Source organism: Larus michahellis, chromosome 6, assembly GCF_964199755.1.
Source record: "Larus michahellis chromosome 6, bLarMic1.1, whole genome shotgun sequence".
NCBI classification, from domain to species: domain Eukaryota; kingdom Metazoa; phylum Chordata; class Aves; order Charadriiformes; family Laridae; genus Larus; species Larus michahellis.
Genome location: NC_133901.1, coordinates 68,628,507 through 68,652,006, shown reverse-complemented (window position 1 = coordinate 68,652,006; position 23,500 = coordinate 68,628,507). Strand labels below are relative to the sequence as shown.

The window sequence follows — 23,500 nt, the reverse complement described above, 5'->3', positions numbered from 1 at the left end:
TTACTCTGATTTGGAAAGATAACAGTTTTAAAAACATCCTCAGCTTCCTTCGCATAAATACAAAATAGTTATGGGGAAGAGGGGGAGAAAAAAGGAAAAAAAAAAAAAAAAGTCCTCTGGTATTGAAACCACAGGACCTTCCTGCTTGGCATACAAGCCGCAGAAACCAGACAACTGTTAGTCATGATCATCTCTTTTACAGTTTGAGACATTTTCCTCATGGAACAAGTGAACGGGCTGTTCAAAACTACCTCTGACTGTAGCCACACGCAGCCATCGACCCGGCATCACATACGCAGCAACTCCAGTTTCCATTTCAGACATTCCAAAATACTGAAAATCAAGCCAGAATGTCCAATTTTCCTGATTTAGCATCCAACACTTGCTAAAATTTCCAGGAAACTGATATTTAGACAATCTGTGCCAAAGCTATTCTGTACGAAGTATTTTCAGCTGCACTTTGGAAAGAACTGTGCATTGAAGCAACAAAGAATAAAAACCATTCCAAATCTATAACCCAATAATACATCAAAAGTACATACTAATTAACTGTATTAAAGACAAACTTTGCTTCTGTCTCTTTGCTTATCAGTAATCTTATTTTAAATACTTAAAAAACACCTAGAGACAATTTTGATTGTAAGAAACCACCTGAGAAGCTGCAAACATGGCTGGACGCTAGAAGAGTAAGTGCTAAACATTTTTCAGGATGCGCATGCAGTTATGGATATCTGATGCAAAAAAAAAATTAATTCTAAATTAAAAAAAAAAAAAAAGAGAGATTAATCAGAAAACCACCTCAAAGTATATGACGGGAAATGACCGGCTGCAGTAAGAGCCCACCTCGCATCCCACTAGATGGAGCTACGGGCCTTGACTACACAGCCTGGAAATCTGGTCGAATAATTCACTAGTCCCAGCGGCGCAGGAAAACCAACTACAGAAGTCAAATTAATTTGCCTCTTTCCTAATGGACACGCAAAACCCCAGCCATTGTCCTGAGGCATTTCTGCCCCACAGCAGCACCTCTGTAAAGCCCAGGCCCAAAGATGTGCTGTGCCAGCTGTCACTGCAGCCCCATCCCCGGTAAACCCAAAGTCGTTAGCGAGAAACCACGCGAAAAAAATGAATGGGTTTGCGTGTTAAGAGACCACAACAACAAACAGCAGGAACAAAGAGGATCAACCAGCTCGGTAAATTATGCAACCACTTGTTTTGAAGTAAAAAGGCAGATGAAAAATAACTTCTGTTTCAATCAGGATTTCCTGGCTTTGGCGCTTCAGCTTAATTTTTTTACTAGTTGGGTTAGGTGCAGCGGCAGAGAAGGTAGGTGATTTTTTTTAATTCATTTTTGCTGAGAGCTGTATGTCACCATGCCATGCACTACAGAGGGCACGGCTGGTCTGCAAAACATAACATCGCTTCGACAGGAAGCTTAATCAACACCGGTAAGATGAACTTGCAGCGCAAATGTACTACAAAGCAACTCCGCAAGATCGTTCTACGTTGGATCTTTCATGCTAGAAAGCGTTGCAGACCTTCAGCGCTTGGCACCGTAATATCTTGGCAGATTTTCAGGCGCGTGTGATTTACCACAGCGACGGAACAAGTAAATCAGCAATGAGGTGTTCGGTCATGTCAAGTGTCAACGCACTGTATGATTGTGTAAATTTAGAGTGACCCAGGTAAGGGCAGGCACTGGCGATTGGGGATAGGGAAGCTCCCCAAATGGGGATAAGCTGGCTGAAAGAGAGTTGAAATACAGCTGGTGGAGAAGGAGCACTGTCAGGGATCTGGGTCTAGAGCATGGAATAGAGCCCTTTCTTTAAAAATCATAAACTGCCAGCTACCCAGTTGAAGAGTTTGCCTAAGAAGCAGTTTCCAAAAGAAGAGCATGTTTAGAATCATAGAATTGCCCAGGTTGGAAGGGACCTTTCAGATCATCTAGTCCAACCATCAACCTCACGCTGACAAAAGCCGTCACTAAACCATGTCCCTCAGCACCACGTCTACCCGTTTTTTAAATCCCTCCAGGGATGGTGCCTCCACCACTTCCCTGGGCAGCCTGTTCCAGTGCTTAATAACCCTTTCAGTGTAGAAATGTTTCCTAATATCCATCCTAAACCTCCCCTGGTGCAACTTGAGGCCGTTTCCTCTTGTCCCATCGCCTGTTACTTGGGAAAATTGATTGACCCCCACCTCGCTACACCCTCCTTTCAGGGATTTTCAGAGAGCGATAAGGAATTTATCATTAGGAATGACTGTCACCAAAATCTGTCTATAGCCCTTGGATTTATTCTCCGAGACACATATTTCAACAGAGGAAAGGACAAGCTGCTTAGCCTATTGTTTACCCAACGAGTAATTACACTGTAATTAAATTTAGTTGATTGTTCTCCTTCACAGTAAGACAATGCCATTCACTACCCAAGCTTCCAGGGCATCCATAAATCTGTGTATAAAGATTAGTCTCTATGTTAGAGGAATGCCCCATCTCCTAGTCAAACCCCGGTCCCACCCTACCCACACCAGCACTCAGATTGTGACTAAAGTAGCCTGATGGAAAGAGTTTAAGACCAGATCTACAACGATTACAGACAACCTAATATCTGAACCTGAATGGTATAGGATCCGTGATCCACACTATGAGAATTTCTGTAGTGGGGAAACAGATTTCAGGCATCAGTGAAGTTGTAATTAAAACAATAAGGAAAATGTATTAACATCTGCAAGACAGGCAATCTGGGATAGCCAATACGACAAACTGGAGCCAGCCATGCTAAGGAAAGCGATGCCCAAGGGCGCAAATACAAGCACATACTGGAAAGTAAGTGGTCTGGTTCACGACGATAAAAGCGAGACCATCAGGACATCCTTCCAGGCAGACGTGCTGCTCAAAGGAAAACGCTCCACAAGAGGAAGTAAAATGAATCACTCACAAGAAGTAGTACTGTTGAATTCTTTTAATAACACTAGGAAAAATATCATAGTATTAAAGTCCTGCATGGGATCCTCAAAGGGTTATTTCGGTTGGGATTTCGTCGTGTTTATAAACCAAACATTTTTTCCCAATTGTGTTTTCTTTTAAACCAACTACTCCTTTACAATGGTATTTCCAGTTAAAACACAGCTAACCTATAAATACCTGAATACCACAAACACACACTGTGTGCGTGGGTTTTGTTTAAATCTTAGCGGAAATAATGGTAAATCTATTCAACACAGGGAAGCAAACGTCGATTTGTTAAGCGGGGAATGTAACAGCCAGTAAAGAATACATTGCATACATAATACAGAAGGAAAAAAAAAAATTATCATCTGGAGTATGTGAAATTACGCTGATTTTGTACCTTAAACCTATTAGAAGTTACTCTGTTGGCCAATACTAATCCACTGAACAAGCAGAACGTTGGTCAGAAGTCTAACGTTTCCTGTACCAGCACAGAGAGAATATAAGCAGTCCAATGCTGTTATAAGAAAACATGAAATCCAGCTCATGTTTCTGGTTAGGGATCGATTTCTTCAGGAACTACTGTTAACATAACATCTTCGTTGCCCCTGCGTACAACCATGTTCAACGTACTGTCCTTTTTAATGATGTCACTGACATCACTGGCTGAGCTTATCGACTGTCCATTGATGCTTATAATCACATCGTTGTCCTTCAGGCCACCACTGAAAATACAAAGCAGCAATGTATTATTATAATTGACATTTTATTGTCTTCGCAATATTGTTTAAAAAAAAAAGAAAAAAAGAGATTGCTGGATTTTTCCTATATCCCACCCAACGGCAGTTGCACAGAGACACAGCGGGCGTGCAAAAAGCGATCAGAATTTATGAAGCGGTGAAGATTACAACACAACGCAGAAACCTCAGAAGATCGGATGGAAGTACAAGTCTGATGAATCCCATATTTCGCTGTCTTTAAAGGAATTCACTATTGCGAATACTGCAGTAATTCTGCAATAAGGATCTTAGATGCTGACTCGGTGGAAGACACAGAGGCATATTTTTCTTTTAAAATAATTGCAACAAGGCTCTCATTTTAGCAGGGAAATTTTCCAAGCTTTTATTCACGTATACATAGCAAAGCAATCCGAGTGGCACTGTGCGCTAACACATGAGGAATTCCAGTCCCGGATCCATGCTGTTCTCCGTGCATAGCTTCTTGGCAGCCACGTCACCTTACCTTCGTGTTTTAAACCTGAGCAGAATAACAGACGCAGCATCCCAGTCCAGTCACCAAAAACGTGCACGTCCTTCCCCTTGCCTGCCTGCCCGCAGCCCCCAGGACCCCTTCTCCTGCCCTCAGCACCGTACGCAAACTGAAACCAAAACCTTCCCGACTCAAAGCAAGACAGGGCAGAACCGGAGACGACACGGCAAGGCCTCCCCTGCCCGGGGCCGTGGGTCTCTCCCCGAGCTGGCTGAGTCTGCTGCTGGGACTGAGAAACGGGGTGGTGAGGGATACCAGCGACCACAACGTCTTGCCCGGTCTTGCACAACGATCTGGCTCCAAGTTATGGAAATATTAACCGAGTAACCAGATCAGACATGATTCAGCCCTTCAGCAGAATCCTTCTTCACAAAACCACAGAGCAGTCATCAGCCCCTTCCGCCCGCAGAAAACGCCTTACATGAGTGTCTCCTGCAAGCAGGATGCCTTGGCCAACGTTTGCAACAAATCTGGTTGCCTACCGAAGGCATGGCTTAAAACATTTTCATGGGAGAAACCATTTGGATTATCTTGGTCTCTCACGCAGCCTCTCCTCTCGACTCATGCCCAGGGCAGGTGGCTGCAAAACTGCTCCGATCCCGATCCCCCACCTACATAACGTGCATTGGAGAGGAAATCAGCAGAACGGGGAAACCCATAGGCAAGGGGGAGACAGAGCAAACATGGGCTGCGTGTTAATTGCCAGGCCAGCCATCAGATGAAGCGTTCCCATTAGAAGTTGCCTTCAAGTTACGAGGCTACATTGCCTCACATTTCTTCCACCTCTCTAACGTCCTTCTCCCACTCTCAGGTAACTATTATCCACACTCCAATAATGATTTTTCTGCACCTTTAGATTGGACCTGCATGTCAAGGCAGCACGTTCAGTCCCACGCTGAAGCAGCCACATTATTCCTATGCTAACTGCAGTTTAATTTCACCTTACAGACATACAGCAGCGTTCCGCACGAACCATGCTGCCAACCAGAATTACCTACCAAAAGCATCAATAACTTAGGAAGCAAGCCAGGCAGCTAACACTGTGTATCTTGGAGTGGCATCCAAACAGCAACAAAAAGACATTATCCACCCATCCTTGCAGTCTCCTTAAGAGATAACATATGCCTGATTCAAGCAGCTTTCTGCCTACATGCCTCCGGTGCTACCCACACCTCTTTCTTGGCACAAAGATTTACTCTTCTCTTAAATGATGTCGTTTCAGAAATTCAAAAGTTTCCTGTTTCCTACCCTGGATTAATAAGCGCTTTTTTATTAACCAAACTCTGAAGGGAAAATGTCTCCAGCAAGAGCCAGCCAGACCAGCGCTGGTGACCACAGACCAGATGCCGTACTTCAGCCAGGCACCTTGTGAAGCCTAGTACCAACCAGCAGGTTGGTTCGGAGCAAACATGAAGAAAAAGATTAGTTGGCAAAAACCAAAAGCTCTTCCCAGCAACGTGACTCCTGACAAAGCTCTCACATGGAAGAGTTCCTCCTGCCAAGAGAGGATTTCAGCCCCCATGGAGGCACGCCAGGAGAGCTGGTGGGTTTGCCCAACACTGAGGTGCTTGGGCTGAGACGGACGCATCTTCACAAGGTGGAAGCAAAGCTTCTCCCTCGCTCTCCTACAGCAGAGACGAGCAGGGACGTGGGGAGCACGCACAAGTGAACGTCTCTATTCAGCACTGGCATCGGTACAACAGATGTCTTGGAAGCAATCGCTGAGAAAAATGAAAATTGAGTTTTCACGCCCACTGAATCCTTGCCCTTTCGGCCAGGAACGCTGACAGGGCTTCACTGCAATACCCTGATACGTTCGCAATATTGCCCATTGGGGACCGGACTGAAACCACAAACTGATTTCCAGCAGACAACATAATAGCTATCAGATGGTTGTAATTTTGTTAATTTAGCACAATCAAGATAGCCAGTTAAGCAGGGAACATTCCCCATCATTCCCCCCTTAAATCAGTGGCAGTGGTTTTGAGAAAAAAAGTAGTTCAACTTACGCTTCAGCTGGTGTTTCTGGAATTACTTCAATAACATAGGCCCCAGAGACAACATCAGGGAAGTCTTTATGGCGATCCTTCAGCTCTTTAGCTTTGCTGGAAAATGAAAAAACAGCAACAAAAATATTTTGACAAGATGGGAAAAAAGAATTCACGCATTTTTACTTAGTTAACTCACTTAACAGTCACTAGCTGAGGTATTTTACACATGTTGATCTGACACTTCACAATTCATTTTAACTCTTAAAAGTATTTCAAGAATTATTACGCTTCTTGCATACAGCTTTATAATGTCTACTTCTGGTAAAAGCAATCATTTCAACAGAGAGAGAGGATCAGAGTTAAAACATTTCAAAACTTGGACATTGCTTTAGAACTAGCAGATCCCAAACACCTTAAAAAAATAAAGCCCCTTCAGCATTCAGTGCTTTGTTATACACCTCTGGTCCCGCACGTGTGAACACTGGTTATTTCTACAGGACGTAGCATCATACGCTCGTGAGTCTTTTCTGGTTTGAGTATGAATAAGCAAGTCCACACAAAAGCTTCATTTTACATTAAGTGAATTGTTTAATGAAAATAATTTTATAGAAATGGAAATATGCATGTAGGTGCTGTAATCCTTGAAAACATACAGTCCTGTCGTCTTCTTGACCTGCATGACAGCACGGGACAGATGGTAACAGCACTAAACGAGCCCTGGGACAAATTAACGATCGCTAGCTATTCTCTTCCGAAGCATTAAGGAAAAGAAAAAGTCCTGGGAGTTGTTTAAAAACTAGCTCATGCAAGAGTCTAACAGGAGAGTTCAACCATGTGGCAGATGCAGAGAGAGGGCAGCAAAAATTGGCTGCGAGTTGTCACCAGCACCTACAGAGGAGACGCTGCCGGTTCATCCTCCTGGTTGTTTCTGCAGATCATGAGCTTGATCCAAACGCATGCAGTGACCACACTTGAGAAAGGCGAGGAACCACCGCTTGCACTTACCTAGGAGTTAGGGACGTCATTCGTATGCCAATGTATTTCTTTTTGGTTATAGCTTTTCCTACAAAAAGGAAAACAGGCCTTGATCAATTGCTCTTACCAAAAGAGCCTCAACAGCTGTTGACTTTCTGGTTTATTATTTCTCTTTCAAAGCAGTGAAGTACAGTACCTTTAGCTTGTCTGTCATGGGATTCAGTTAGGAACTTTTTGATTTTATCTGACGGGATAGCAAACGAGATCCCTGCTGTAACTTTTAATGTGTTAATTCCTATGACTTCACCATCCTGGAGAAATAAGAAATTGTTATTAGCAGATGTGAAAGGTCTTTAAGCGAAATGGGTTATTTCTTCCAAGCAATCACAAAGACAAATTCATACAACACTTTCCATAGCTGGTTTTCAATTTTCTAAATGGTTTCTTTAAGTCTAATTTCTCTGAATCATCTATTGATAAAAAACTATTCTACAAATTCAGAGAACTCATGGGGATATTCATACTGCCACTAGCAGAAGGCAGATCAGAACTGGGCAGTTCTCCTGCTTGCAGCAGACGAGCAGCGTATCCTGCAGTCAATTTTGGCCTGTTTATTTCACCGTGTAAAGCATGGCACCAACTAGTTCTCAGAAAATATTGCAAAATATTGCAAAAATGGCAGTTCACGAAAAATCAAAAGCTTTTCCCGGTAACGTGACTCCAAGAGGAAGTTTCAGGTTAAAACATCTCTGCTGTCACCTGATGATTCAAACACTTCTGAAGTCTCAGCAGCTTCCTTCCCTGAGCTATCCCAGATAAAAACTATCCAGCTACGGATTTTAAAATGGAGGTTACTGGTACTGAAATTCTGCTGCAGGTCGAGTGAAAAAAATTTGCCAAATCTCCAAGGCAGAAACTTGGACTAGCTCTTTCTTCCAATTTGTGCCATCCCTCATTGAGGACCACTGCCTCTCCTCCCTTCGACCCCGCGTGCCCCCATCCAAGAGCTCTCACACAGCTGTTGGGCTGGGCAACATGCTTCAGTTGTTCTCTCTTGGGCTTACCCACGGCTGCTGCAAGGTCACAGAATCACAGAATGGTTCGGGTTGGAAGGGACCTTAAAGTTCATCCAGTTCCACCCCCCTGCCCTGGGCAGGGACACCTCCCACCAGACCAGGCTGCTCCAAGCCCCGTCCAACCTGGCCTTGAACCCCTCCAGGGATGGGGCACAGTCAGCTCTGACTATGTTCTACAATATCCGCAAATAAACTCGAATGTTCTGATAAATACGTGGGGTTTTCGACCCCCTCACTGTGATTCAAAATAAAGGGGTGAATATGTTTTTTAACGATTAAGCCGAGTTTCAGTATGCAAAAAAAAAAAAAAGTGCCAGCTACAGGGTACACAGTGAGTCCAAACGTCTCTTTTTGCAAGGCATGAGCAAACAAAATTGGGCATTACACTTGCTCAAAACTATGCAAACCATAAACACCTTAAATATTGAAATCCAAGCATATCCGGTGATTTGCCAACATAAACGCAGACAAGTGATTAGTAAGAACCATGTGAATTTTGTGGAGTCAGCCAGATATCGAAAGCCGTGACTCACATTTCTGGTGTGAGGTTTTGTTTGTTTGTTGGTTTGGGTGGGGGTTTTTGTTTTGTTTTTAAACTAAGAAGTAATAAGCCCCCACACTAAGCAAACTTAAAGAAACTCTTACCAGATTTACTAGGGGTCCTCCAGAGTTTCCATACTGAAAATAAACATATGGCAAGAACATGTTTTAATATCTACCTCTTAATTCATGGCAAGCGAAACATAAAAGAAATTTTTGAAATATTTCTGTAGCAATTTTTTCCATTGTCTATTAAATATGTGCAATAGAACAGTCTTAACATCCAAACCCATTAACTACACTTAATATCATTGCTTTTAGCTCATCTTTGCAAATGCTGAGTCCTTCTTCTCTTGCCAGGGAAGTTAAGAAGGCCAAGGCCAAGCTTTTTCTTTTGTTTTAATAGTACCACACTAGCAACTTAGAAGATTTTAGAACAGCTCTGGGAGCTGTTAGTGAAGATTTCTTACAAGGCCAACAGTAGAAGTACAAAAACTATTGTTTTGCCTTAATGCATAAACAAACTTGAATCCTTAAACTAAGCTTGGCTTCTTTTTAGAAAACATGATGGATTTCGACAAGATACTTATTCACCAGAGAATATTGCCTCCTCCCTCAAAATTTGTAAGAATTCTGAAGTTAAGGCAGATATTGTACTTGGTGTGCTTCCTTGGGGGATTTTTAAATAACAATCAAGTGCTGCTGCACCGCAGATGTCCATATTTACATGGATAAAAGAAAATCCAACTGTGTTCACTGGTCCTAAGAACCGTATCACTGGTGAAATTTTCAAAGCCGCTATTTAAGAAACCTAAGAGCTGAAGGGGACAAGACTCAGGGCAGGACGTACATTGATGATGGCATCGGTCTGAATATAGTCCATATCGGAGTTGCGGAGCCCCAGCTCCTTCCCTCCACGTTGAGTGGTACTAACGATCCCTGTAGTCACTGTGTTTTGAAGGGAAAACGGACTTCCAATCGCCACCACAAATTCTCCTGGCCTCAAGTCTGCAGACTGACCAAGCAGAAGAACTGGCAATTTACCCTACAAATAAAAATAAATAAATACAAATTCAAATGTTGCTAAGACACTACTACACCGGTAGAACAAATTCTACAGAAATGTGAACACATAAATAGAGCTGAGGCTTTCATCCCTTGGGGATTTTGCTCGCTCTGGTCTCTTTGAGTACTTCATGTGGGTCTGTGCATCTCAATGAGCTTCTGCTCCAAGAGTGGGCTCTTTAGACTGTAGGAGTACTTTTCCCACAACAGGTACACATTAAATCAAAAACAATTAAAAGACCAAAGGAATATTTATGCTCAGTTGTACAAAGCAAACATCTGACGATACTCGGAATGAGCTGTTTCCAACCGCTTCTTGAAATAATTAGCCAACAGCTGCTGAAGTAAAAATAATGTATTGTTGAAGAGTGAACACTAAGAGAGTCATGAAAGCAACAGCCGAAGTGTATCAAACATGCATATGTACAGTTAAAAGCATCTGATATTCTCATAAGACACCAGCTAATGTTTCATCCTACTTTTTTTTCAGTGTTCTATCTCTTCTAAATAATTGTATTGCCTCCTACGTACACTGATGTCTTCTTCTGAAGATGTTAGGATTTAAAGACCTTATGGGATTTTTCTGTTATTGACAGAAGGGGACACCATTATATTTTCCTTTCAAGATCTTATCTCTAAACATATTAACTATCATGTTATCGAAGACATTCCCACTAAGGCACAAAACATTCTTAAAATCCAGCGTCAATAGAGATCACTGCAATTTACAGCAATTAAAAACAAAAAAAGAGGGAGGGAGGGTTGGATCCACACACCCCTGTCAACGTGCAGGACCAAGGGAACCAAGCATGGTTTCTCCAAGACATGTTGTATCTGCACGGGAGCTGAACTGGCTGGACAACAGACGATTCAGGCTGGACCAATAACCCCCCCACGGCAGTCAGAAAACATCTAGGAAGTTCTTAAGGCCTCCTACTCACCACTCATCAAGTAATTAAGAAGGGTGTTCTGAAACAGATCCTGTTTTAAATAAATATTTTGCCTTTATTCATCACCTGCCTGTAAAATGCTCATTGAGCACCATTTCTCCTTTTCATCGCGGTTTTAAAAAAATCAGTCTTTGCCCTTTCAGTGATGTAACACATTTTTTAATCTTTTTATGCTTAATCACTTGTCCAAACGATCCTTGAATCCTTGAAGTTAAACACCTGAGGAGGTATTTAGTCACGTCACATATTTAATCATGTCACTAGACTATTTCTATTAGCATCAGTGGACCTGGACAGGTATAAATTCGTGTTTTGACTTAAGGATTCGGAGGATCAGGAGGTTACTAAACCCGAAATCAAAACAGAAGGAGTCCTGAAGGGATGTATCTTTTTCTTGGCAAACCTAACTTTAAAGTAGCTCTCCTCCAGGCTCGCTCCACTTCAAAATTCTTTTCTTTGCTCAACAAACCTGGCCCCAAAAGGAAAAAGGCATTAGTATAACCTTTCAAAACAGGCCAGTGATGCCAGATGCAGTAGAAGCCCCACCTAGAGACTGACTTAAACCAATTTCCAAGGAGTGGCTAACGCCGTCACTTTATTAAAACCCAGGGTACCTTCCAGGTATTCTTGAGCTGTGTACCTAAAATGGAGGTACAAATGGGCTTAATACCCCTTCTTACAATTCATTCCTTCTGGAAAACTCGTAAAAATGCCCTTTTCATCCCATACCTGTTCCAAAGCACACGGATTTATATGCCTATACTTGATGGGATCATAAAGCTATATATATACCATGTGCTCAGGTAGCAAAGAAACAAGGTGATATTTAGTATGCCCTGATTATTTGTACAGATGCCCACGTTAGTGATAATCTTGTTTCAGAAGTTAATAGAAGCTGAATTGTTACTAAATTTTGGCAAAAAGGGAAAATATTACATGTTTAAATTGGAAATAAAGAGTTAGTTCTTTAGGGGTCTTTTGTCACCAGCAGTTTGAAAGCCTGTATCGATAAGTCACCCTTAGGGACAAAAATCCACCAATATAAACTAACCCAAATGCCCGTCACTTTCTATTTTTCACTTACAGTTTTATTTCAAATATCCTACAACATACACAATGTCTGTAAAGTAGAAAGTAAAAAATAAAGGCATCAGTCATCACTGTATGCTGCTGCAAATACAGAAGTTATGGTTTTAATATTTAACAAGCCTGGTCCTGTGTATCCTTTATCCAACTTTGCTACAATTCCACCAGCAAAATTTTACTCAGATGAACAGATTGTTTCAATAAAACCCATTGCCAAAATCCCAGACAGGATGAGATGCTCTACGGAGACTTATCTTTCAGTCTCCAGACAGCAAGAAAATAATTAACCAACTGCTTGTTAAACAGAATCGGTTGGAAGAGCAACAGAATAGGCAACACAGTAAAGAGAAAAACATTTCCCTTTCTTCCCTTTCTAATTATCTTTCAGGGGAAAGTTTTCACAACCAGCAATGCCCTCCCTATTAAATAATAATTATCTGCGGTCCCTATCAGTGCCACGGCCATGGATAAACCCAACCAAGGCTGGGCTTGAATCCCGAGGAGGATTCAAGGGCGATGCCCAGTTTCCCCGTGGTGTCTGCAGGGCGGCAGACAAGCAGCCACATCCCAAGGCAACGCCGCTGAGCAGTTCATAATATCGTTCATAATATCATTCATAATATCAGACCACAGCCCCGACTCCAAGGGACCTCTCCAGGACAGCGGGGAAGCAGCAGCTCCGATTAGCTGTGCTGGGAAGCACGCGGCGTATGCAACACGAACGGCCCCATATGGGTCTTGTTTGGAGAGAGGGAGCACCCTGGCCCTTCCTTCTCTCGCCAGATGCTATTAAGCTTACGTAGCACGTGTTTTCAAGATGTCGTTGGTCAAGAAGAGCATCTCTTTTTGGCACTGTTTTTCCTTATTTAAAAAAAAAACAAACAACCAACAACCAAACCCAAAAACAACACAAAAAGTGGCCTTTGTTTGTATCCCAGTGCACTGAAAATGGATACTGTATAGAGAAAGAGGACATTTATCAGCAAATGAAACATAGACAAGCAAAAGGAAATAGAAATCTTTTTCTCTTCAGTAATTGAAAAAAAAAAAAGATTGGCCGTGTACAAAGTTAAAGATTTATACAATGCTCCTGAGTTATAAAAACAGTCACGAAGCCAAAATCACATTTGGCAGCAGAAAGAAAAAAACATGAACAGTCTCTGACTAATACAATTACTTTTGATTGTGCTGAGTTTTCAAGCCTGTGCCTATACTAGCTAGGCCTCAGTTCAAAGTCGAACGCCGTATGGATTGGCTGTGGGTCACCCGAGTGATTCAACACGCCCTCTGGAAAGAGTCTGGCTAACCTTTCCTTTGCTAGGAAAAAAAAAAATACACTGCAAAAATCGCCTTGCTCTGCACAGATTATGAAACATGGCTTTGGAAAACGTGTTCTCTATGCAGTATGTTCCTAGGAGAGCTGTAGCCTTATGTAAAAATATCTCAAGATAACTACAAATGTAACTAAAAAGAGAGTTAATTTTCACCTGTTACTTAGCCCCGTGCCATGGAGAGGGGACGGGAGGACCACCCACACGCGTATCTACCACACTTAAAAAACCGAGACTGAGCACAGTTGAAAAAGGGCTCCAAGGTGTGGGAGTCTGCGTGGTAAAAGAAATTCAGTGGGGTTTGCTCGTTACCTGAAATGCTATTCCTTACGATTTCGCAGTGTGGCGCAGAGCGCGCCAACAGCACGGCATGTAAATACTCTCATTAGTGCCTCCACAAGCAAATGCCATGAAGGAGTGGTTATGATGAATATATGCATTGTAGTGGCTTTAAATCTGGGGGTTTCTCTCCAGAAAAGCTTACAAATAATTTTGCCACATTCAGAACGAAACGTTCCATTGTGAAAAAATCCCAAGTATTTATTAAAACCATAGAGGTGGTTTTGAAGCGAAATCAGTATAAAACCAATCAAACCCCCTGGGCATCAAGTGACCGAGTGGGAAGTACGTCCTTCTGCTGTCCACCAGTGGAGGCTGGGGACACAGGGCAAGCCTTTATCGTGGTGGCTGTAACCAGAGTCGTATCAGAACACCCTGCCTGTGCCCTCACACCCTCCCACTGGCAAGTTCCTGCCGAGGATGTTAAGGCACTCCTTGTAAACCAAGATTAAGCTTGGGGCTTGGGTCTGGGGCCCCTAATAGCTACACTTAATAAATGGGCACTCTTCAATTTTTACATAACGTCTGATGGTCGTCAGCATGACATAACTACTGTTACAACTCGTGATTCTCTTCAGTTAACTATAGATTTGCCACAACAGTTAATTAAAATCCCAGGCAAACGAGCATGCCTCGCAGCACAATGAACAGGGAGCCAGAAACACCCAAAACCTAACCCCAGCTTTCCCAGTGACTCGCTGCCATGACCTTGGGCAACACGTAGAGTCATTTCTTTCCCTCCTCCCTCTGTTTTTCATTTGATGAAGCCTCGGGGCTCTGCTGGGATCCATGTTTACTCAATAAAACAAATCTGCAAGCTGGCATTCTGCAAGTGCACCGAAATAGGACTAAACATGCAAAACCATAAGTGGCACATGACTCACTGTTTACACCCAGCCAGAGAAGGAGCCATTAATTAGTGTTAATATTTTAAGCCTTTCTCATCCCAAAGGGCTTCACAGATCTTTATATATGGATTTGACTCCAACCCCGGATAAACATAACTCCCACGAAATGGAGAGCCGCACATCACCACAAGAAACGGCTTCACCCAAGGATCAGATGCAGCTATCCCATGGATGGGAGGCAGCAGCTCGGCACGGGAGACTAGGACAAGTCTAGCAGAACAACATCAGCAGCGAGGAGCCAGATGTTCACCTGATATATAGGGTGTGGAGCACCTCTCCTATGAGGACAGGCTGAGAGAGCTGGGGGGGTTCAGCCTGGAGAAAAGAAAGCTCCAGGGAGACCTTCCAGCACCTTCCAGTCCCTAAAGGGGCTCCAGGAAAGCTGGGGAGGGACTCTGGATCAGAGGGTGGAGCGATAGGGTGAGGGGGAATGGTTTTAAACTGAAAGAGGGGAGATTTAGGTTGGATATTAGGAAGAAATTTTTCACTCTGAGGGTGGTGAGCCCCTGGCCCAGGTTGCCCAGAGAAGCTGTGGCTGCCCCATCCCTGGAGGGGGTTCAAGGCCAGGCTGGACGGGGCTTGGAGCAACCTGGGCTGGTGGGAGGTGTCCCTGCCCAGGGCAGGGGGGTGGAACTGGATGAACCTTAAAGTCCCTTCCAACCCAAACCATTCTGTGATTCTACGATATATTAGCAATGCAACTTGAGTCAGGTAAACTAAGTGGAGCCTTGACAAATCAGCTCTGAAAGTAAAAGAAGAGGCAGCACGTAACCACCACTGGGCAAAGCTAGTGCTGTAGAGAAATAAAAACCAAGAGACAGACGGCCATAACCAGTAGGGGTTTCGGTTGGAACCTTTTCATCCATGAACTAAGTGAATCTGTCTCTATGTTGGCACAGAAAGCGAGTAAATCCCTCCTCTGCTCTGCACAGATCCTTTGTCTGTGCAAGGAAGATCACGAATTTGTAGTAAGCAGTTTGCAGTTCAATAAACTGATGAAGAGAAGACAAATGTTCCGAGTTCAATTTGCGTTAAATAGTGACAGATTTCCTTCATGCTTTTTATTTTTAGGTGGAAAAGAAACAGATGCTTGTATGGGACGCTAATTCAGCTGTAACTAACTCTGGCAAAACACATAACTTCCCTGGGAATTGCATTTCTGTTCTCATTAATGAAACTATTTAACTTTCAGAATACATTATGGCAAAATAAAAACGCAGGCCATGAGCATATAAAAATGTAGGGTGTCATCTACAATCTAGAAACTGCCTGACAAAACGCCAAAGAAAATGAAAAGCCCTAGCTGAATGCATTACAAGCCTCCAAAAGTATTTCATCTATAGCTAGAAAAACAAATCTGAGTCTCCTTATCTAAATATGGAGCATGGGAAGCTTGCAGAAAAAAAAAAAAGAAAAAGGGTTGAAGTGTTGTTTTGCTACGTCACCGGGATTTCAATTAGCCGGCAAGACGTTGCTGTTCTCCCTTAAAATAAAATAAAATAAAATACCCCGGTGTTGGGAGACCCGTCCTGGAGGTGTGTGAGCATTCTACTGCGTGGGAAGCTGGACCGCAGCGTTGTCCCTCCAGTGAGGGCTACTAGGAGCCGAAGATGGCAGGAAACTGCTGCTGCCTAAACTGATGAGTAAACAGGAGTTAACATGCAAGCTTTTTGCAAGCTATTCCATTTCTACGGGTCCCGAAGACTTCTGGAAGCAATATGTGGGCTTCCTCGGGCTCTCGAGAGGAAGCGACGTAATATCCAGCGACAGATTTCAAAGTAAAATAGCATTTTAAAAAAGCCACTTACATCTGGTATTCAAGTACTCCGGTTTTTCAAGATGCAGGCTATTAAAATATTGATACATAAACAGGAAAGTTTGCTTTCCTGCTTCCTCCAGTTTGTACACACAGGGGAAAAAAAGCAAATCCCCGCTGACCACAAAGATACAGACGCTGCTTTGCCTCACGAAACCACCGAAGGAATGAGGGCACAAGGTCTTGTTGATTTAGAAGTGTCAAACTAAGTGCTTATTAGCAAGATGCAGGAAAAACCTTAAGCAAATGGGCAGAAATACCACCGCAAATTAGAGGTCGGTCACAAACCCACTACTGCTGTACCACGGAGATGTCAAATCCCGCCCGGGATACAGAAGGCAGCAACTGGTCAAATCAAGGAACAAAAATCTTCAGACACTGGCATGTCTTCCGTGACACAGCCACTATTTCAGAGTTGGTGGCAAGTGTCTCATGGCTGGTTTTTAAGCATGTAGGAAGAAGATACACCTCAAAATACAGCCGTTCACCCTGCTCCCCCCTTCCCGTACCCGCTGCCAAACCAGAGGCACCTGCCACAGGGATCACTTCTGCAGGCAAGATCCAATTTCCAGGAGTGAAAGGGGTCTCCAGGCAAAACCCACCTCCACCTTCCACTACTTTTGACTTCCAGCTTCAATTTGAGTGGGGGCACAGGGCTCTTTTATAGTTCTGCCCTCCATTAACCCTGACATCGTCCACTAAACCACCCCTAAAAGTTTCTCTCCTCCTTCTGGTGTTTACAGTCCCCAGCAGCTGTCTCACGCATTCTCATTCAACAAGGTAGTTATTTGTCTGGAGACGAATTTCATAATCGAGCTCTGCCAGCTCAAAAGCATCTGCTGGCTCTGGAGTGTTGTGCAATGTTTTTGATGGGTTTCAGGCTGACTGCAGCATCCCCCGTGTCACACAGGCTGGATTATTTCACCAGCCTCTGCCTGTGCTGCCAAAGTCCAAATTTTTCTAGGGAAGCTTGATAAAAATCTTACATGTTTGCATCCAAATCGTCTGCAACCGTTTCTTTCTAGTATTGCTGCCTCCTCAAAGCTGTTTGCGTTTAGAAGGATAGTTACGTTAGCTGTATTGCCCCTGCATTTACCACACACCCCCAACCCTCCTTCCCCCTTTCGGCACTTCAGCAAACTGCTGTGTCTCACTCTGGGCACAAGAAATACAGCTTCTCTCTTTTCCAGACTGTAAAAATAAGCGTTATTTTAGGATTAGAAGAACAACTCCAAGATTTCTGCTCCTCATTGACCGCAATATGTTTTTCCATGGAGAAGAACTGAATCGGGGAAACAGTTCATCCTTACTGGTGCCCAGGTTTTACCACTCTCTCTCACTTCCTATCGCACTCAGCAAAGCCAAATCAGTTCCAGCAGCGTCTTTGGCCGCATGTTCACACCTGAAAGAAAAACAGCGTGCAGGCTGCTGCAAAATCTTAAGTTTTAGGAATGCCAACTGACAGCCTGAACTCATACTTCAAGCCCAGCTCTGTTCCTAACCACAGAGGCATTCTTCACCCTTCAGATCCTGCCTTCACATGCCACAGAAAAACAGAAGAAAAAAATTAAATTCTGCATCTTTGAGGTCACTTTCAAATACTTTATTCAAAGGGAAGAACTTCACTCTTCAGAAAAATTCTTAGGGATGGTTTTCATGCCATATCCAGATTTTTAAAGGGTTCTTTGTACCATCACATTGACTTCTCTGGTCATCAGGTACATTTCAGTTTCAACATACTATTACCTCTGTGATTTTAAACAGCCTTTTATGAATCTGAGTGATTGCAAGGCATTCCAGTACAACAAGGAAAGCTCAACCACTGAACTTGAATGGATATATAAAAATGTCCCATGAAAGTTCAGTCTGAAAATCAACTTCTCAGCTGACTTTTTTGTGAACACTTAAAATGTTGTGTTTCTAACTCTTCAAGTGCAAAGCATCATCCGTCCTGTCTTGCGAACAGAGGTTCCTCAGGCCTCACCCAGGATGAGGATTTCCCAGTGCCATGTCACCAGAGCTAGCTGGAAAACTGGTCTCTCATCCCAGAAAAAAAGCAAATGATACAAGAAGTTTTCCCCAAGTCCTCTCAAAATTATCCTGAGATCATAGAATCATAGAATGGTTTGAGTTGGAAGGGAATTTAAAAACCAACCAGTGCCACCCCCCTGCCCTGGGCAGGGACACCTCCCACCAGCCCAGGTTGCTCCAAGCCCCGTCCAGCCTGGCCTTGAACCCCTCCAGGGATGGGGCAGCCACAGCTTCTCTGGGCAACCTGGGCCAGGGGCTCACCACCCTCACAGGAAAAAGTTTCTTCCTAATATCTAATCTAAATCTCCCCTCTTCTGGTTTAAAACTGTTACCCCTCATCCTATTGACACACTCCTTGATGAAGAGTAGTCCCTCCCCATCTTCTTGGAGCCCCTTTAGGGACTGGAAGGGGCTGGAAGGTCTCCCCGGAGCCTTCTCTTCTCCAGGCTGAACCCCCCCAGCTCTCTGAACAACCAACAACAAGATGCACCAGGCAGGGGCCATCAGGGAACACAAGGTACTGGGTTGTACTACTGATAGGACACTTACTGAGGCTACGTCAGACCTAAGTTTATGTTCATATTCTATCTAATTTAGGGCAGAGATGTGAAATGTGATCTGCTACCCAGATGGATGTACTATGCTGATATTAGGCGAGGAAGACAGTGGGGGCCTGCTCGCCTCCTTCTGCAAGAGCTCAGCCTCCAGGCACTGAGACACTGCCCAAAGTTTCATTAAAACCAAGGCTTTTTCTTTAGCTGAATGTTAATGGATCAATCCTTCCCCCCTCCGCTCCCTAAAAAATGTAGCTGATTTGGCGCTAGATAGGTCTAAGACAGAAAAAGTTTCCTGCCTTAAAGAATTTGAAAATATACATAAATTAACGAGGTTGCAATGCTCACAATCTGAAGCATGTGCTATGTTGGGCAGCTTCAGCAGTCCATACATCAAGCCAAAGAGACATCCTTGTACCTCGTCGTTAAGAAGTTCTATACAGATAATTATGAGCTTTTGAATAATTGTTTTTAAAACGGTAAAAGCTGCTGCTGCATGTTACATCAAAAAAATCACATATTCTTTCCTGCTCCATGACTGAACAAGGTAAGAGGATAATAACCTGGAATGATAAACACTTGCAAGTAACCAGCTGATGTGCCACTTGCAAAACAGGGTCACAACTGCATTAAAATATGAAACTGATGGAAGATGATAGTGACTATAATTTAATTACACAGCAGTAACTTTTAAAAAAGAAGAGTATCTGCCGTCTTGCAAGCCATAACTACAATTGCCAGTTCTAGTCCCGTGTAGCAGTGGTTTCCACTAGAGGATACTCATCTGGCTGCATTATCTTATTTCCAAGCTGCTTCCAGTCTTCCAGGTTCTCCCTTCCTGCAAGCAGCTTACCAGGGAAAATTTGGAGCCTTTTCTTTAGGCTCTAAAAATAACATAAAACTCTAGTCTCTTCTTAAGCCTTCAAAAAAATCTGTCACATCAGTTCAATGTCTCCTCTCTTTGACTTACCAGCTTCTTCCTTCTCTGAAGCTCACCTTCCTATCGCCTTAAGTCCTTTCCTTCTTCACCATCATCTTCTGGTCTACTTTCCCCACCACGTTGTGCTTCCAATTTTAAATCACTTTTCCAGCTGCCCTTCACTCCCTGCCATATCCTACTCAGCCTAATGCTGACAGTTCTCACCCTGGGGATCTTCCCTTTGCTTTGTAACTGCAGATCTGCTTTTGCTTATTTTAATACAAAAATGAGAAAATAAGCGATTGATAAAACGTGTAAATTGGTTACCTGAGGAAAACAGGAAAAAACAACATGGCAAAAAACATTCTTGGTATCGTTAAGGTTTGGGTTTTTTTGCCATGTTGCTGTTCAGAAGCTTTTAAATAAGGAAAAGAAAGAGCTTTTAAATGACAAAGGTGGCAAGGAAGTAGCAGGAGCACTTAATATCTTGGGTCATCCAAGAGTTTTGAATTAGATGTCTGATTTAGTCATGAACTCTGGCACAAACACTTTTGACTTCACTGGGGAATAGGTCTGAACTAAAACAACACTGCAAGATTTACACATTTTTGAGTCATGTGTTTCAAATGAAACATTCTTGCCCGTTAAATTTGGAGGTCATTAACTAACAGTCCAAACAAGAGAAACCAATATGAGCAGCACCCCAAGCAATCACATGCATCTAATTGCATCTACGTTACACGGTATTTCGACACAATATTCCGCTTGCGCTATGCCGTCGACGTGTGCAGAACGGCACGACAGCTTTTCTGCTGTTGCAGGAGGCAGAAAAATGCTGACAGCCATCTGTTCGATATGGAGGAAGACTATGGATGGGAAGCTGCATTCCCATTTGTCCAGAAAACCACTTGCAGTGTAAGAGCATCTTTCCAAGCAGGCTTCAATTTGCACATTCAAGAAGCTTCCGAAGATATTTTCCATTTTATTATCTACATCAGTGTGGTACAGCCCTTCACAGGCACAAATACATCTTCTAAAAGCAATTTGTGACTTCAGTGTAGGCACACGAGAAAGACTAATACACCCCTCTACCAACCACGAGGGTACAACTCCCATTTCTTCTGAGAGGGAGCGAATTATCTTAGCCAATGTGTGTGTAAACCAGCCGGTAAATGATGTTTTTTATTTTGCGGATGCATACAAAAGCATGATGTCTTGCTTGCACTACACTGAGAGATGGTAAAATGAACCACTACCAACCACAAACTTGGCTTTGAAAAATGTATATCCAGCTAGCTCAAAGATTCTCTGTAACTCAGACCACTAAGCTACTAGCCTTTCCTTCAAACATGAAAATTAGCAATAGCTTTTGGAAAGAAGGGTGCTAAATTAAGAGGGCTAAAATGTGTCTTGCTTTAACGACTCACCTGAGCATCTATTTTAATTAGTGCAATGTCAGCTTTTTCATCAACATCTTTAATTTTAGCTTCATACGTTTCACCGTTCTTCAGTTCCACCTTCACTCGGTTTTTGTTGGTGACGACATGGGCGTTTGTCACTATCAGTCCGTCTTCTGAGACAATGAACCCTGAACCACTGGCAACAGGAATCTCCCTCTTCGAATAAGGAAGTCTAGAAGACATGGGAAATAAACATTTGTCGCCGCGAAAAGTTGAAAGATCACAAATCATTCCAAATAACATGCATCCAAAAAGAGTTTGGGGTTTTTTGATTTTTAGGATATCTGATGTTACTTATTATCGTTAACACGATAATGCACACGCCTTAGTTTAACCGTTTTTCTTTTTTTTCTTTTTTTTTTGCCAGGACTCGTAAATTATCTTTAATTTTTAAGTATGACAAATATTTATCATCTCAAAAACCTCTTTGCTGTTACATAGCATCAATCAGCATTTCTGGCACACTGGCAGCTGTTTTCAAGAATACAGAAATTAAAACCGGGCATCTTGTTTACTTGCGAAATAATTCAATGTGAACCACAGCAGGAGCTATCTTCTCCACCACATCTGCAATAAAGTTGTATTTGTGCCGTAGGCTATTAGGATGTTCTTGGCCTGAAATAGAAACAGAAAACATGTCATGAGTTCTTCAAGTGACAGGAGAAGGGTCATGGCAAAACACCTGAATTTAAAAAAAGCTCCAAGTGGATCTCTTTTCCCCCCCTTAAAAGTCATCTGCAGCATAACCCTTGCCCCCAGATTTCCCTTCTGCCTCTTTACACAGAGGAGGCAGCGCGTTTTATCGTCAGGACAAACAGATCTATGAAACCGTCTCGTTTCAAGCGTGGGTAACTGGGCCACAGGGCAAGCAGATCTGCTGCTGCTCCAAGCCTGGCTGTGGCCACAGACCCCGGTCCAGCTCGTCCCACCGCTGCCGGCTCTGGGGAGGAGGCACTGGAGGAACGCGGGGTTTAGTTGATGTCCAAACACTGCCCCGCTCTTCCCTTTGCGAAAGGCATTTTGTACTCAAATGTCCCCGTTCCTGCTCTCATCTCTTTTCTTTTCTGGATGGTCTATTTAACTTGTATGGTCTTCTCAGATTAAACAAACGGGTTCTGTTCCTCTGCCAAAATACGCCGCCTTAGTGGTTTTTGAAGTCTCATGCTGCTGCATTTGTAAAATGCCGAGGATGAGAAGGTCCTAACCCCTAGGTAGGCCTACAGCAACTGCTGTGAAAGTTCAGCTTGGGCACGAGGTCTGCGCTGCCTCTCCCACCGCTGTCCCCACGGAGCCCGGACCACCAGCCCCTGCCGGGCTCCTGACCCTGCAGGCACATTCCATGTCCTCTACACAACTACACGCAACGCATCCTCTCCACTGCAACCACCGGGGGTCCATCAGCTCCACAGATGTAGATACCACGTACTTTGGAGTTACTGAACCACCCTCGAGGCTACAAAATAGATTCGCATCGGAAAACAATGGGACCACAAAGCTCTGCATTCCTGGGCAGTGCTGTAACACAAAAGCTCATCGTCACCGACTATTCAAGAGAGGTCAGTGGGATTTTCAAAAACAACTGGATACCAAACTCCTGTTGTGGCCTGTGGCCATCAGAAAACCTGTCTGCACCATCAGTTGTCTAAAAATCTCTGGAAAAAACTCAAAATTCTGACAGTTTCCCCTTCTCCAGTAGTTCAGGGGCAAAACTTTTTTTTTTTTTTTTTTTTTTAAAATGAGGAGCGACTAAGCAGTTGGAACACCCCATAGAGCCATTTTGTATATCCCTAGAGGCAAGAAACACCCTTTGTTTTCATGAGTCTTCCCATTTTATTTGATGCACCCATCTTGCGTTATAAAGGCACAAGCCAAATCTGCCATTGACTTTCAGATGAGTGTTGATGTGCTGTGCTGCTCCCATCCATCCTTGCCATTTGGCTTCTAAATCCGTCCAGAGATTAAAGCAGTAAGCAGCTTGTGGATGCTGTAAGTGCCTGTGACGGGGGTAACAGGATGATTTATCTGCAGAATTGTAGAAGGAGACACAGGACTATCCTATAAAATCATCCCAATACTAATTCCTGAATGACCTTCATTATCTGAACACCAGACCGGAAAACTGCACAAATTTTTAAGGACATACTGGAAGCAAAAACCCATGGCAGGAGATTCAGAGGAATAACTTGGGAACAAAACATTGCTGCTTTTAATACTAACCAGATGCTGGTTCAATTCAGGGG

At 43.3% G+C, this 23,500-nt stretch overlaps 1 protein-coding gene across 1 annotated transcript in view; it reads right to left on the bottom strand.

Annotated features, from left to right (window-relative positions):
* Positions 1 to 2,948: 2,948 nt before the first annotated feature.
* The window catches only part of HTRA1 (HtrA serine peptidase 1), a 37,046-nt gene continuing 16,494 nt past the window's right edge, over positions 2,949 to 23,500 (bottom strand). The window contains exons 2-9 of the mRNA XM_074591683.1: positions 21,776 to 21,875; positions 21,228 to 21,432; positions 9,652 to 9,846; positions 8,907 to 8,939; positions 7,382 to 7,496; positions 7,216 to 7,273; positions 6,229 to 6,324; positions 2,949 to 3,675 (exon numbers count right to left, since the gene is read on the bottom strand). Coding sequence (XP_074447784.1) covers positions 3,507 to 3,675; positions 6,229 to 6,324; positions 7,216 to 7,273; positions 7,382 to 7,496; positions 8,907 to 8,939; positions 9,652 to 9,846; positions 21,228 to 21,432; positions 21,776 to 21,875 — 971 coding nt within the window. The 3' untranslated portion in view covers positions 2,949 to 3,506. The remainder of the gene's footprint in view (positions 3,676 to 6,228; positions 6,325 to 7,215; positions 7,274 to 7,381; positions 7,497 to 8,906; positions 8,940 to 9,651; positions 9,847 to 21,227; positions 21,433 to 21,775; positions 21,876 to 23,500) is intronic.